At 41.2% G+C, this 16,722-nt stretch overlaps 1 protein-coding gene across 1 annotated transcript in view; it reads left to right on the forward strand.

Annotated features, from left to right (window-relative positions):
- epha8 (eph receptor A8) overlaps nucleotides 1-16,722 on the forward strand; it is a 99,140-nt gene that overhangs the window by 14,862 nt on the left and 67,556 nt on the right. The window contains exon 2 of the mRNA XM_084062887.1: nucleotides 15,058-15,122. Coding sequence (XP_083919013.1) covers nucleotides 15,058-15,122 — 65 coding nt within the window. The remainder of the gene's footprint in view (nucleotides 1-15,057; nucleotides 15,123-16,722) is intronic.

Here is a 16,722-nt window from a genome sequence, read left to right on the forward strand (position 1 = left end):
TAATTTACAATAGCTTGTAAGTTAGCGCAGTCTAATGTAGTTAGACTTGTCATTTACTAATGAACTGTAGCTTGCTTTCCATTTCGTAGACGTTACCACACACTATAATCTTTGTTTCTTGCACAGGGGGTCCAGAGCTGGAAGCTGGCCTGGAACACAACAGAGATACCAGGCTAAAATACTCATATTTGGCATTGGTGAAAGTACCCCACCGATGGCAAGAACCCCCATCACACACACACACACACACACACACACACACACACACACACACACACACACACACACACACACACACACACACACACACACACACACACACACACACACACACACACACACACACACACACACACACACACACACACACACACACACACACACACACACACACATTTACATTGTATTTATATATTTTTTCAATGCACATGTTTGGCCAGTTCTTCTTTGTGTCAACATTTTTGCCTATGAGGCTATTTTAAAGAGACAGAGAAGCATTCTGCCTTTTCTTTCGTGTAAAAAAAAACGTTGAGAGACATGTTTACAAGTGACATCGTTCTAATAACCACAATGATTAGATTTACACTACATCAAAAGGGAAATCCTGCAAGATTTAAGCTAAAATGTATACTGAAATTATGATTGTAATAATTCAACAGGAACAAAATAAAGGTATCTCAGTGAGGGAAGGGGAAAAACAACTAAGACAAAAACTGTGAGTAGTAGACATAGACCGAACAAGGGGAGACATGGGGACATACTGCAGTATGAACAAAACAAACAAAAGACAAGCAAAACATTTGATCAAACGTAAGCTTATATATGTGATAGTTAATAGGGGAGTTTTATGGGTTGATGTAGGGTATCGGTTCTCAAACTGCAGTACGCTTATCCATGGTGGTACACGTGGCTGCCTCTTAGCCATGGTTCAGAGCATCATAGTTCTCCTTAACACTGGGTTAAGGAGACTATGCAACTATTTCCCTCATTGACCCGGTTGCATGATGCACACTTTAGTAGTCACCGAAACAGAGACAATCTTAAGGTCCTTACATTGGCTACAGTGTGGGTGATGAATAAACACAAAAATGCGTTGGCAAATATTTCACATCAAACTATTAACTATTGGTGATTCTCCTTCATACAGGTTGATGCTTTCATTCGCAGTAAAAAATACGACATTGTTCCGACTAATCGCTTTATTGCCATAAATATTATTACATTATCATTATATAAAATATTCACGTTCTGTGAGGATGTACTCATATCATGATAAAAACTGCAGTTGCAAAATAAACGCTCCTGCTTTTATGGTGTCTCAGAACCCTGTGTGGGGAGAAGGCTGCCAAACAGTTAACAATAAAGTCCACACACTGGAGCAAGCTCCAAAAAATGCAAAATGTATTGGCTTCCACCATAGAAAGTGACGTTTGAAGCCTCAATGGCCCTTCATCAGACAATCAATATTTTCCCAAAAATTCTAGACTGCAGACTTTATTGTTTTTTGGATTCTGACTTCTGGGCTGCACCTGGCACTTTATTGAGTGGATTTGCACATGTGCGTGACTTCTTGTTTGTTTATGTGCCAAACAGTTAACCACATGAACCTTGCATCCCTGTTCTGGGGTCAGCAATGTACAAAAATAGCACATTGCGACACATTGTGAGCTTGTAGATCAGCTATTTTTCCCTCAATCCCTGAGAGACCCCAGTCAACGAAATATATACTGTAGTGTTAAAGTGGTTAAAGTTAGTGCCACTTTCAAACAGCACGGTATTGGTGCCATGGCAGATGACAAAAACTCACACTATTATTCCATCCAACTGGACGAGATGTGAAATTGGCCTATTTGCTTGTTTGCGTCAGAAGGCTCTTTTGAAAAAAAAAAAAAGATTTCTTACCTGAAAAATGAAATACAGAAGCAGGATGGACGCTGAGCCAAACCTGCGACTGAAGCTTATCTCGATTGAATCAGACATCACAGGACTGTGTACGCAGAGATAGACTATCACTTCTCATTAGGCTTACGGTATGTAAGCTATCAATAGTCAACAATATGCTGGCCAACGTTGAACATTGTTTGTATTTAGCCTGGCTAAACATTTTCAAGCAGGTTGTTGAAAAAACGGTTATTTATTGGGTTTAGTTAGTGAGTGAGTTCCCATTTGATGTTAAGAAGGCATATTGAAGAATCAGAGTTGAATAGTTTGGTTGTCTTTTTTTCATTATTTTTCATATTAAACTGGAGGGTTTTTGTTTAGTATCGTATACATTGTGGGATTAATAACAGCTTTAAGTTTGTGGAATTGGACAAATGATTCATTCCCAATTTTTACTTGACGACATCTTGAAAAGGTATAAAAGTGACATTTTGAACGACTCACTGTTAGTGCAATATGTTTTGTTAAATGTAACATCCATGTTATTCCATATCAGGCTGTATTTCCATGCACACCTACTTTTTTATGGTAGTTTAAACAAATAGTATTAGTAACTAATATTAGGGCCCAGTATATTGTTTACATTTTATCCACAGTCATGAAAATGTTAGTGAACTTACCTGAATAATCAATTAGCTAAACCCCATTGCACTGTTAAGAAGTCATGGCTTTTTAAATTCAGTTCGATAAATCTTTTCTCCAGGGACTATTTTCAGCTAGACTTTTAAAATCAATCCGCACTTTAAAATGCATTCACTTCAGAGAAGTTTAAAGTCTCTGCAAGTAGATTTTTGTTGATATCGCCAGTCCATTGGTTACATTTTGTACACTGAGTTAAATGAACACAGAGGATTTTACAGTTTTGTCTTTGCAAAATGGCCGGCATTAATGTCATGTTAAGGTCCTTTAAAGCTGCTATGAAGGTGGTTAATGATGTAGATGACACTCAAATTAAAATAAGTACAACCTGTATGTTTCATTTGTCAAAAACATTTGAACTGTGAAGAAAAGGCTGGTCAGGGTTTGACAAATTAGACTGTCAGCTGTTTTGTAATTTATGTCTCTACCAGGTCCTATTACGCGCAATTTGATGGGCGCACTAATCAATTTACAGAAAAGGGTTTGCCCCAGGGCAGTTTTACAGCTAATATTTCTCATTATTCTGCATCAATACTCTCTGTAGAGTTATTCTTTTAACAATGCACATCACCAGCAGTGTCATTTGAGCCATGATTTATTTATCTGCACAATGGCAGAACAATAAAATAATATGACCCAACAAGGTACAGGAGGACATGCATAAAAGACATGGAGTGGAAGTAAAAATAGACCAGTGAAGTTGAAATAAGTATGTGGCTGTGTGCGTGCGTGTGTGCGTGTGAGCGTGCGTCCGTTTGTCCGTGTGTGTGTGTGTCCGTGTGTGTGTGTCCGTGTGTGTCCGTGTGTGTGTGTGTGTGTGTGTGTGTGTGTGTGTGTGTGTGTGTGTGTGTGTGTGTGTGTGTGTGTGTGTGTGTGTGTGTGTTAAAGGAGTGAAGGAGAAATGTGGGAGAAGAGGATAATTTGGGTAGTGTAGCAAAAAATCTCAAATAGTGTACTTTGAAATATGTAGGTTCATTGGCCCTGCATGTGAATACTACTTAACAACTCAGTGAACTTGTGTATATTTTCAGTCAGTTTGAGTATATGATGCTATATTAACTTAGAATTGAACTTAAATGAATTATCTGTTGTTAAACCTGTCTTGTTTTCTTTTTACATTTAAAAAAATAATTGGTTTAGAGTAGAATGAATGAGTGGATTGTATTCATGATAACAAAAACGATAACAATGCACTTATGTGTAGTTTAGTTTAGTTTAGTTTAGTTTAGCTTAGTTTAGTTTCCGTTTAGTTTAGTGTAGTTCATTTAGTTTAGTTTAGTTTAGTGTAGTTAATTTAGTTTAGTTTAGTTTAGTTTAGTTTAGTTTAGTTTAGTTTACTTAATTTTGGCCTACTTGATACTATGATATTGTACATTGTAAGCTTGATACTATCATAGTATCAAGTAGGTTCAGTGGTTAGCACTGTTGTGTCAGCATCGCAGCAAGAAGATCCTGCGCTTGAACCCGACTGGCGCCATTCTGTGCAGAGTTGGCATGTTCTCCTGTGTTCACATAGCTTTCCTCCAGGTGCCCCAGTTTCCAACCACATTAAAGACATTGATTTACCAAAAAAAACTAAAAAAACGAACGGGAAGACTTTATATCGAGGTCGGGTCTATAATGCGTTATAACCACATGTATAATGCATTATAATGTATTATAATGTACTTATAATGCTTCATAACACTGGTTATAAATATTTATAATTATACACAACAACTTATAACAAAGACATTTTATAACTAGCTAAGTTAAAGTAATGCTAGGTAACTTTTTCAATAAAACTAAAGTTAAATTGTATATCTTTTGTGAGTGGCAAATGTTTCACAACACCCACTCCATGAATTTCACCCCCGAAAGCCTTTTATTTATATATTTTCTATCGAACCTCGTCGGGGTTGACCTTCCCGCGAAAATGACGTCATCTGGCCGGAAAATGGAAGCGGAAATGCACCGGTTTCCTGTTTGGCCAGGAACTACTGCACCGGTTTCCTGTTTGGCCAGGAACTACCGCGCTAATAACAAAAAGGAAACTCACGCTGATTTTAAGAGATGGTATGATTTGAAGAACGAAAAAAAAACAGAAAAAGAAAACACAGCTCACGGTAACTAAAGCTCCACTGGCTAAGAGAAACGATCCACAGATCGTATAAAACAATTAAAAGAACGCTTTTTGAAACGCTTCCGTCTTCTGGTGAAAACGAATGGAATTCTGGGTAACGCAGTAATAAACAAACGGCCTGCAGTGACGGTAATGACCAGCAGAGGCTGCTAAAAATCGTTTTTTTGAAATTTGCACTGTACAACTTTAAGATAGTTATAATGTACTGTTCCACTGAGATTATAATGCATTATGGCCAGCACTTAATTTACGTTATAAACGTTGTTATAAGTTATCATACATGATTATAAACATTTATAACGAGTGTTCTAAGGCCCTATAAGCTCCTTATAATTAATTATAAATGTGATTATAATGCATTATAGACCCGACTTTTAAGTAAAGTATTATCAAAAAAGCATGAAAAGTAAAATATGGAGATGTGAGGTTTCTGCCCGACAGCGTTAGGAACAGTTAGGAACATACTCCATACTCATGGAACATACTCCTGCCAGTGACCTTCACCAAGAGGGCACTGGCCGATGTGGTCTCTGGGCGCTGCTCAGTGCCTGCCCACTGTTCCTAATAGCTAAAATGGGTCAAATGCAGAGGATGATTTGCCCCATGGGGATTAATAAAGTATAACTTAGCTATACTGTAGCTCTGTAACTGATATTGTAGTACTGTATGTTATGGCTAAAAGGATCATCTTGATTATGTTTTCAGATGATGATGATGAGCTATACTAGATACAAATATTTTAAATTAAACATTTTGATTGTTGCCGAGTGTTTTATAATTCAATATTTAAGTAGGATTTAATATGTATGTTGCATTGTACTTGCCTTGTATCTTTTAGCCTATACTGTATGTTTTGCTCTACTCTCCATCTGCCTGTCATTGTTTATGAGGTTATTTGTTTTTTTTATTTGAATTAAATAATGTACAGCTTCTTGTCTTCTATCTGTAACTTCTAGCATTGCTGCTTTGATTGCCTTGATACAAAAGATCTCCCAAGCTCAGCAGAAATAACATAGACACATAAATAAAAAATAAAATAAACTGAAACGACAGTGTCATACACAGCAGGATAGGAAGAGCAGAACAATTTGTTCTTGGAAGCAATATAATCTCACCAACATCCAGGGAGCTTTGCCAACTGGGGGCCTGGTCTTAAACTGAGACTGTTGAGGGGCTAGTGAGGGCACTGAGGTGAGAAACTGGTGATGCAGTGGATAATAAGACATGAGATGTTTTGGTTTGCTTATAGTCCATTGTCACTACTCAAGGAAACATACAGTAGTTAAACTTCACCTAGTTAATTTAGAAGTAGATTTGGAAGTAGATTACTATACAATATTAATTAATTTAATACAGTGACATTTTTTAATGTGTGAAGGGATATTATGCCCCCTTATTCAAATGGAGCTAGTAACATATTGTAAGCAACAGCTTAAAGCTTTGAAGAGACGCACAGTAAAATAAAGTACCATACTTAAATTAAATTAACAGTTTTACAAGCACCATTTATTCGTTAATGATGTAATTAAGCGACAACAGATTACGATGTGTTTGTTAGTTGGCTCCCCCAACATAAAATGTTCCGCAACTAGACTGGGAGTGGACTTTTTGCCAAGCAACAGATAAACATTTTCCTGCACACTAACTTGCTACTTTGTGTAGGTCTGCAAATTTCCACGGATATGGTTGGTCCCTTTGTGGCATGTGTGATTCTGATGATCATTCATAATTGACCTCATACATTATTTGTGGAAAAATGCACAACTTTGTAGTGCATAATGTGAATTATGTAAAACCATTTAAATCATTTTTCACTTCATTTTTGGGCGGGCTGAAATCATGGCTTGATGACGTACTGGAGTCATACTCCAGAACTGGAGTCATACTCCAGTACGTCATCAGTCAGTTTACATCAGTCACTGGAGCGGTGCTGGGTGGGAGGGACCGGGTCTGTGCTCTCACTCTCTCTCAATTTCAATTCAATTCAATTCAAATCAATTCAAAGGATCTTTATTGGCATGAGAAAACGTTTACATTGCCAAAGCAAAAGTGGAACAAAACATGCACAATTAAATATTGAATATAAATGTAAATATAATAAAAGTGTAAACAGAGTTGGGTTACATTGCAACTTTGAGGGAAGACTATCTTAAACTATAAAAAGGTCAATTGGTGTAAACAATGCAGGGATACACACAATGATTTGTAGTCCTTAAGGTGGTTGTTTTCCATTAGACATCTTTCTCCTGTCACAACAGCTCTCTCTCTCTCTCTCTCTCTCTCTCTCTCTCTCCTACACACACACACCCACGCAGGCAGCCACACATGCACGCTCCCGCGCACGCACACACACACACACACACACACACACACACACACACACACACACACACACACACACACACACACACACACACACACACACACACACACACACACACACACACACACACACACGTCACCAATAATCAGTAGGGGTCACCTTTTGGAGAGCATGAATGGGTGCACAGCAAATTCCTTGGCAAGTGGTGGATAGATGTTTTTATGTAATACCTTCTACTTTATTACAATTATGTTTTGAAGTACACTGAGTTTACTGTACGCCTGTTGCATGAAATGTGCTACAGTATATAAATCAACTTGAATTCATTTGACTTATAGATCAATTCAACCCCTAAAATCAGAAATTAAAACCTCAATTAGTGTCTATGTTACAGTATGATTGGAAAACCAGTCAGAGAGTGCTTGTTTTGTTTGAGTTCACCACCTGCGCCTCCCCCCCAAAACATATTTTTTTCTGAGACTAGGGGGCACGATGATTTACGCTTCTGTCCGGGACATAACTCGGACGACGCTGAGTCGGCTGAAATTTCGCAACGCTCAGCATGGCGACTTGCTCGTCTAAGCTTGCTCGGCGGTGCCTCTCGTGGCTCAAGTCCCCTTCAGACGGCGCGCCTCCGTCGGTGCCGAAAAATGAGAGCACCTTTTTCAATCCGACTACTTTTCCAATCATACTGTATAGCATCTATATATGTTACATTAAAAAATATTATCTCAATTTGTTTTGTCTTGCTTTATTACTGTCTCAAAAGAAAAGCTGTCTGAAGTAATAATTTCCGTTAATGTACAGTAGACCTACTGCTGTAACTGGTGAAGGGGATATTATTGTTGTTGGGATGTAGAAGAAACGCAGAATGATGTGAGAGAACAGAGAAGAAGGCTCCTCTCTCATCTTGAGGAAGACATTTATCCTCTCCTCAGAGTCAGAGTCCTGATGATGAGCCTTGTGGGGACCTCGTTAGTGGAGCGAGATTTTTTGTAAAAATATAATTTGAAAGGAAACCAAAGGCAGAGAGAGAGAGGAGAGACATGCGAGACAAGATGATGTTCATATTTGAACCAGGGTCCTCGCGCTCACTAGGAACATGAAGGACTGTGCACTTGCTGAGCCACCAGGCTCCACATGGCGGGAGGTGTTGATGAGATAATTACACAGCTGTCACAGCTGTGTCCTATTAGATGCATGCAAATGTGTATGCCTGTGTATATGTGTTGCATGGCATGCATGCAAAAAAATATATTGTACATGCGCACGTGTGTGCGTACGTGTGTGCGTACGCGTGTGCGTGCGTGCATGCATGCGCGTGTGCGTGTGTGTGTGTGAAGGTAAATAGTTAACTAAAACCAAGCTAAAAACTAAAACTAGGTGAGAAAAAAATCTTAGAAAAAACAAAAAACTAACTGAAACATTGTGTACTTCAGATTCACTTTTAGATTCACTTTACTTAAACAACTAACTAAAATAAAATAAAAAAAAACATATGGAAAATGTTTGTTTTAGTCATGCGTGTTTAGTCAATACGCATGAGGAGGCATTGGTGCATATAGTTTATTTTGACTGGGATATCTACATGTGTACAGTATATCTACATGTGTATCAGTTGTGTTTGTATTATAAAACCTATTCCAAAACTATGTATTGACCCCTGATAAATACCTCCATATAATAATATTATTAATAATAATTATTATTATAAAAAACGAATTGAAACAATGAAAACTAAACTGAAATAAGCAAACCTGCTCTGGAAATGAACTGCAGTTAAACAGAATTTAATGTAAAGAAACTATAAAATAAAGTAAAGAAAAATACAAAACTATAGTAATTCTGGTGGGTAAGCGTGCATGTGTGTGCGTATGAGTGTGTGGGTACGTGTGTGTGTGTGTGTGTGTGTGTGTGTGTGTGTGTGTGTGTGTGTGTGTGTGTGTGTGTGTGTGTGTGTGTGTGTGTGTGCAGCATGCAGCGTGCAGACCATCATGTGCAAGTGAAGCCATCAGCCTCACTGACGTGACTGATGCCCCCCCCCCCCCCTATAATGTACAGCTGTGTTTGGGGCATAAATTAGTCTTTGAATGTGGTCTCTATTGAGGCCTTTTCATTCCTCATTGCAGTGTTGTTGTGCTGGTAGTCGTTGCCGCTGCTGCAGGCTAGAAGCTCTCCTACCTGCAACTCAGCTCATAATTCTCCCCTGCTGTCTGCAGACATGCACCCCTTCAACCTGCCATGACCAGCGCTGGGGGCGAGAGGCTGTCTGTGTGTGCGCGGGTGTGTGTGTGTGTATATAGTATGTGTGTGTGTGTGTGTGTGTGTGCACGTATAGGTGTGTGTCACAGCGGGCCTCTGCTTTGATACTCGCCGTGGACAGGAGCATGAGGCCACATGTCCACTCACAGGAGATGTGCATGCCAAAGTAATGGCAGAGGGAAAAGTTGACCGTTGCCCTGGGAAATATGTAGCATGTCTCTCACTGAGGAAAAAGGGCAGCTTTTTCATTTGCTGCTTTCTGAAATATGGGGGGTGGGGTGGAGCCGGGGCACACGGAAGAGGGATGGAGGGAGGTTCGGTAGCAGCATAGTGGATGTGGTGGGTCTGTGTTTCTGTTATGAACAGAACGCAGTGCGGGGAAAAAATGAACAAACTCAATTTCAAGCACACCATCCTTGTGGAGAAATATCTGTGCATTTCCCCACACCGACCCCCCCCCCCCCCCCAGCAAAGTGTTTAACCACCTCACTGCCACGGCCAGCATTCACAGCAGCACAGTAACCAAACATTAGAGCTAGTTTACTTTAAAAGGTGCCATCAAGGTCAGGCGACAACTCTCTGAGTTGAAACACGTAGGCGCTGAGCCCATTTCTAAAAATCTTTTACATTTTTGCAAAATGATGTGCCGGTGGTAATTTTCATATTTAAATCTTATTGATCATAAAACAAAGTACAAGTGTAAAACCTCTCTTTTATTTTGGTCTTATGGTTATGTCCTTGAATCGAAAGAGCACCTGTCCTTTTTTATACCTGCTTTAAAGGAATAACCCAAAATGACTTTTATTTTCTAGCAGAATTTTTAGTTTTTGTCAAATTACTTAATAGTGAATGAAGAATCTAAAAAAAAACGTACATGTGGATGTGAACTAAGAAATATTGAACTCCACACGCATATACAGATGCACTTCTCTTTTGTATGTGAAACTGTTGTTTACAACAAAAGTATTTTAAACTGTTTACACCAGAAGTGTTTTAGTCTGTGTTTTGTAAGTACTGAGGATACGACTGGGTACATGACACTTGGATTATACTGTGAGAGTTGTGTTGTATTTTTTTACATAGTTTTGATATTGATAATCTATATTAATAATTGATATTAATAATAGTTTCTTAGTTTTTGGATTCTTCTTCATTCACTGTAAATAAATTTGACAAAAAAAAACATTCTCAAGCCTTTAAGGGGGTGTAACTTTTAGAAGAAAAGAAAAAGTCATGTTTGGGGGTGAAGTACAGTATCCTTTAATGAAGTATACACTCCTCAGCCAATCTATTGGTATTTGCTTTCTACATGTTTGTCTGGACACATCAATGGTGTTCATGAAAGGAGTAGCTCCACTCCACCAGTCTTTTTCTTATTCTAATGAAGAAGGCAGAAGAATCATACATCAATGAGATTTCAACATGAATATGTTTTGGACTTTCAGAGACATTCAGAAAAGGACATAAAAATGTACTGCCATTGTCTGATTACTGGAGAAACGGACGTACCCTTAAGGGACTAAGAATAGTAATAATTAAAAATCCCCTCAACTAGATATGGGAATGAAGACAAAAGTGAGAGGCTGTCCTAGATAAATGTTCATTAGACATCATTCTCCTAATCATTGAAGAAGCCAGGAAAGAAATAGGTCTGTGCAAATCACAGATATGAAAATGAAAATCACAGATTCCAACTAATCTCTATCCAACTATTACTGGAGGAGAAACTCTCGAAATACGGGTGTCTTCGCAAGGAAAATGAAGGAGCTGATATTGATGAAATTCAAAAGAGATGAATTTTGATTTATTTATTAGATCCCCATTATATTACTGTACTGTTATAGCAGCTACTCTTCCTGGGGTCTCGAAAGGGATGAAAGGGATTATGAGGAATGTATAGAGTCTATGGATCACTAGCAAAGATGATGGTGACAACAATACACAGTTAGGGTTAACCTCGCGTCACCAGACTTTCCACCACGGAGGAAAGCTTGGTATTCGTTATTAAATGGCCCGTGTGATCCGGTCTAGGCCATGCCTACTGAAAACAAAAGGAAAGAAACCCTGTGGTTCCGGGTGTGTGGGTTCCCTTTTTTGGGGCTGCTTTGTTTTGGTACCCCCGTTAGCATTTAAATGCTAAATCGAGTATAACTACTAGTTTAGTCTCGCCAGTCACTACGAGTTGGAGTAAAGGATGTATATACCAAGCAAACTATTTCTACTAGCTAAACTACACCGCATCAAGGGTTTAATTGGGTAGGCCCTAAAATTAAAATGCCCTTGATCGCAGGGAATTATTTTGGTGTGATGCACAGGCACCCGTGGTTCCAGCTTGTGCGGATTCCGGCCGCCTGAGCGGATCAGAAACCCGAAAATGGTATTGATCCCAGGCTAAGTTAGGGGTTAAGTGCCGTGCTCAGGGACACCTCGAGACATTGCCGGTGCCGGGTATTGATTCCTGAATCTTTTGTTTCCAAAACAGCCTCTCTACCCATTCAGCTGTAGCCCAATGCATTGATTCTGCCCTATATTTGTGCCCACCTATTAATTATCCTGCTCTTGTGGTGTTCTGCAGAAAGACTGACCATGACATAAAAAACAGTTAAAAATGATGATACTAAGAAAAAAACAACGTTCCAGTCAATAGACCTTCATCAGGTGAATTGAAAGAGAATCGCTGAGCCTAAAAATGGCATTCACACAGGAAAGACTGAAGACTCCCCCATGAGCAAGCATTGTAAAGAGCGCCATGGATGTAGCCCGGACTCACTCAGAGCAGTAGGTAGAGGCCGTAGTGTCTAAGAGGGGAGGAGACAAACTATAGAAACTATCACAAGTTAGGGGGCATTATCTGTCCTGAGTCCCAAGTTTCATAGTCGCAAGCAATCCCAACACAGCTATTTTCAGCATCAGTCTGAGAGAGGAAGAGTGTGTGTGTGTGTGTGTGTGTGTGTGTGTGTGTCTATGCGCGTGCGTGCGTGCATGTGTGCGTGCGTGCGTGCGTGCGTGCGTGCGTGCGTGCGTGCGTGCGTGCGTGCGTGCGTGCGTGCGTGCGTGCGTACGTGCGTGCGTGCGTGCGTGAGAGAGAGAGACAGAGAGATAGGGAGAGCAAGCGCAACTTGCAGACACAATGAACACACTTATTTCTTACACTCTATGGAATGCGCTAATTTCGGGTGAAAGAATGTCACAATTGATAAAATGACAGATGTTCTTTTATTCATGATGGTGGATGCAGGTTCTATAGTGAGTTTTGTGCCCATATATGATTTGTTTTGGATGAACTCACAGCCCCGGTCTGCAGTTTCCGCCTCTGCTGTGCTCAGCAGTCAATCAAGCAGAGAGGACACTGAGGCTGGTGCTACTGTTGAGTATATATCTCCCATCCTTGGTTCCAGTCTGCCTGGATGATATATTAAACTGGCATGACCAAACCTCTATGGGATAACAGAAAACCTGAACAGCACTGAGTGATGAAGTCACACCATTGTTCAGCCAGCCACACGTCACTGCGTCCTGTATCCTTCCAGCGTTTCGTACATGTTCCAGACATATAGTAGCCTTTGACACAGTCTTGATTTTGGTCTTACAGTACATCATATGTTCGTGGATCCAAAGAGCACCTGTTTTTTGATACATGCATTCGTGAAGTAGCACTCCTCAGCAAATCTATTGGCGGTTGCTCTCTCTATACTATACAGTACTTTGCTACTATGCAAGCCCTGCCCTATGTGCTGCAGGTCTCTCTCTATATAGATAACAGAATAAACTCGATTATATTTCCCCCACATGCAGGACAAGCAGATGAATAGGAAAAGACAGGTACAGCAGCGTGCTAATTACTATCTGCTCTGCTTATTATTCACACAGTTTTGTCACATTAAAAAGTGCAGGCACTAGACATAAACCCTGCCCCCTTGTATACAAGTCATATTTCAGACAGCTAGAGCAAATTAGATAAATGAGATCCACCACCTTCAAAGGTGGACAGAAGGATTTCTCATTTGAGTTTAGATTAAATGAATACCACTGGGAACTACTGGTGAGTCTTAGCAGGCTCTGGTGTGGTGATAATGCAGTGTCGCACACATTTGTGCTTCCACGGATATCTCGCTTTTTTTTGTCCCACCCCCCATTCTTTAATAACAGTATATAGCGGTGCTACAATTCCCCTACTGTGTTGAGGAATTATTAAATCCACTCACACCAAGATCACTACTTTCATTATGTCACTTTGCGGCCGATGAGGAGCACTCATAAGAGCGTAATTGTGGCATCCATTTGTGACCTTGGCTAGAGCACGGGGGCCAGCACATCATCAATACGAGACAGCGGGAGGCTGGCACCCTCAGGGAGTGAGACGGAGAGAGAAAAAGAGAGAGAGAGAGAGAGAGAGAGAGAGAGAGAGAGAGAGAGAGAGAGAGAGAGAGAGAGAGAGAGAGAGGGAGAGGGAGAGAGACATAGCAAAGGGAAGCGAGTGAGCTGGCGGGGTGGACTGAGCAGGGGTACGGGAGCGAGGATGGTGGCAGTGCCATCTGTCTGTGTGTTCTGACCCACTGCCCTCCTCAGCGGCCACATGCCCAAATTAGGAGCAGCATCGTGCCAGCTAATTACGACACGTGAGAGAGAGGAGGGTGGTTGTCTGCAGGGTGTGGGTGGGGGGTGAGGCTGGTTGGGTTAAAAAGCAACTGTTAGGGTCTGCACTGGAAATGTGAGGAGAGCCGAACTGAGAGGAATGAGAGGAGATGGAGATGACAGACAGAGATAGGGAAAGAGGAGTGAGACAGACGCATATAGCAAGAGAGCAGAGAGGGAGAGAGAGAGAGAGAGAGAGAGAGAGAGAGAGAGAGAGAGAGAGCAACATGAGGTGGGATGAGGAGAGGTGTGAAGTGTTTTGATAAACTCATTCTAATGTATAGAACATCGGCTGTCTTGACAGGCAAGCCCGGGGCAAGCGTCAGCCCCCTCCTCCCCGATAAGTGTCGGAGATGAGAGAAGGGTTGGAAAACACGCACCTGAACCCCACGCACACCCACACACGCTCAACTAGGGGATAGACTGCCGCCAGAGGGGAGAATTACTGGTTCAGCCGTTGATAAACAGCTCCTTCACCCTCCGTTTCCTCATCGTTCTCATCGTTCTTCTGAATATGACTCTATCTGCTATAGGCCCAGTTGTGCCTGTTTGCTGCTAAATCCATGCCTGTGTATTTATTTATTCCTAAACAACAAACTTGGCAAGACTTCAGACACTCAGTATGATGAAAATGGTATACAGTACAGTGTGTGTGTGCGTGTGCGTGTGCGTGTGCGTGTGGCGTGCGTGTGCGTGTGTATATACATACTGTATAGAGAATGTATATATATATTTATTTATTATGTATCTATATCTTTTTTGTACATTATATTAAAAGGCGTGTTGCCCTTCCCAACCACATTTCTACATTTTGTGTATGGAACTGAGGTCCTGGCATCCAGGGCCCGGAGGGTGAACTGGGTCAAGGTGACACACACTGTGACACCCAGCTTGGAATTGCCGGGACGACCGTCTCGCCTCATCTGTCACACCTGTCACACAGGTGTGCGCCTGTGACTCTGTCAGGTGTCACTGCACAACAGAGGACAGCGAGAGGGGACAATGATAAAGGACAACAGGGTGGCATGCTGTGTGTGAGGGGGATGGGTCGGGGATGCGGGCCATGCACGGCAAAGAATGAAATATAAAAACAATAATGACAGTTTATCACATGAGTTGTTTTCTTCCTTTGCAGTGAATCTGCTGGATACAACGACAATCACGGGAGACTGGGGATGGCTAACATATCCATCACATGGGGTAAGCGCTTTCAAACTAGTAGCAACAACAATAAATTATGTTTATTATGTTATGATATTAAGGATTACACTTTAGCTATTTAGCCCTGAATGATTTACAGCAAGAGCAAGTGTGGAAGGCTTTGTTTCTAGATTAGGAAAATACTGTAATGAGCTGTTCATAAGAAGTACATGACTAGACAATATACAAACCATGAAACATCATACTAGGGGAATTGTAAGTATACCAGAATAGGGACGGGGACTTAGAAGAGGGGTAGAATGAGTTTTGTAATTACTAGCCAAATCAAGATGAGGGCATATTACATAAAGTGAGTACAGAACGAAGGTCTAGGCTAGTAGGTTCTAATTCGCAGAGGTAGGAACCTCCACTGTATCTGCATAGAACCCATGCTGAGTCCATAAGATCCTTCCCTCATTCCCCGTCTCCAGGCATGTTAAGAGATGTTCCAGTTGAGCGGTAGTGTGTGCTTATTAAGTGGGCCATGGTCATGACAGTGACACTACAGGCTAATTAGATGCTGTCGAGTGCAGAAGACTGCTACGTGCGAGCCCACATTATTCCAACATCAGCTCCCACTGCACTGTCAATCCCACACACACACACACACACACACACACACACACACACACACACACACACACACACACACACACACACACACACACACACACACACACTTTGGCATTGGCGCGAAAATGCAAAGGGAGCGAGCTCTGGCCCGGGGGAGAGGAGGAGAGAGGGGAGGGGAGTTGCGCTGCAAGAGGAAGATGAAAGAGTTGGAGCGGGGTGAGAGAGAGGGCAAGCCGTCTCTGGATTAGCATATTGTAATGCCAGATGATGATGCGTGGGCCGATGAATTAGGGACAGCCACGGTGATCTTAGTGTCGCGTTGTCACCGCGTTCCCAATTCCCCCTGTCACATGTACTGGCTAACGGCGGGAAACATTCAACCCACCTCTGGGCGGCAGAACGGAGATGTGCTGTAAATGAACATAAGCTAATAAGTGAAGAGAGACAGGTGTTTTTTTTTTACTTTGAAATGAGACATCAGGAAGGAGTTGGGTGGGATTCGTTTTTTGGGGGGGGGGGGGGTGGAAAACGACCCGCTCTGCTGTTTGAACAGCATGCGAGAACCATGTAATTCCTGTTGTTGATCAATTTCATATTTCTGTAGATTTTACAGAAATAGAACATTTTGATTACATACAAATCTAAGCCCCCATTTGATCGAGTCAATAAAAAAATATTGTTTCATACTTCATCTGAGCTGCTGTATATGAAATTAATCTAATTTGGAGGCTGAGCATTGGGGCATTAGCTCCATGTTATATAGGATTATGTACGCACCACGATGAATGAAAGGGATTTTATTAAAGTCAAACAATCCATACAGCGACGATGGTGCAGAGAGAGGGACCCAGCCGCTATAGTGTGAAAGGGGCTTTCTATATTATTTATACACTGTCTGTGTGTGTGTGTGTGTGTGTGTGTGTGTGTGTGTGTGTGTGTGTGTGTGTGTGTGTGTGTGTGTGTGTGTGTGTGTGTGTGTGTGTGTGTGTGTGTGTGTGTGTGTGTGTGTGTGTGTGTGTGTGTGTGT

The sequence above is a fragment of the Gymnoscopelus microlampas genome (assembly GCF_963454915.1).
Source record: "Gymnoscopelus microlampas genome assembly, chromosome: 7".
NCBI lineage: Eukaryota > Metazoa > Chordata > Actinopteri > Myctophiformes > Myctophidae > Gymnoscopelus > Gymnoscopelus microlampas.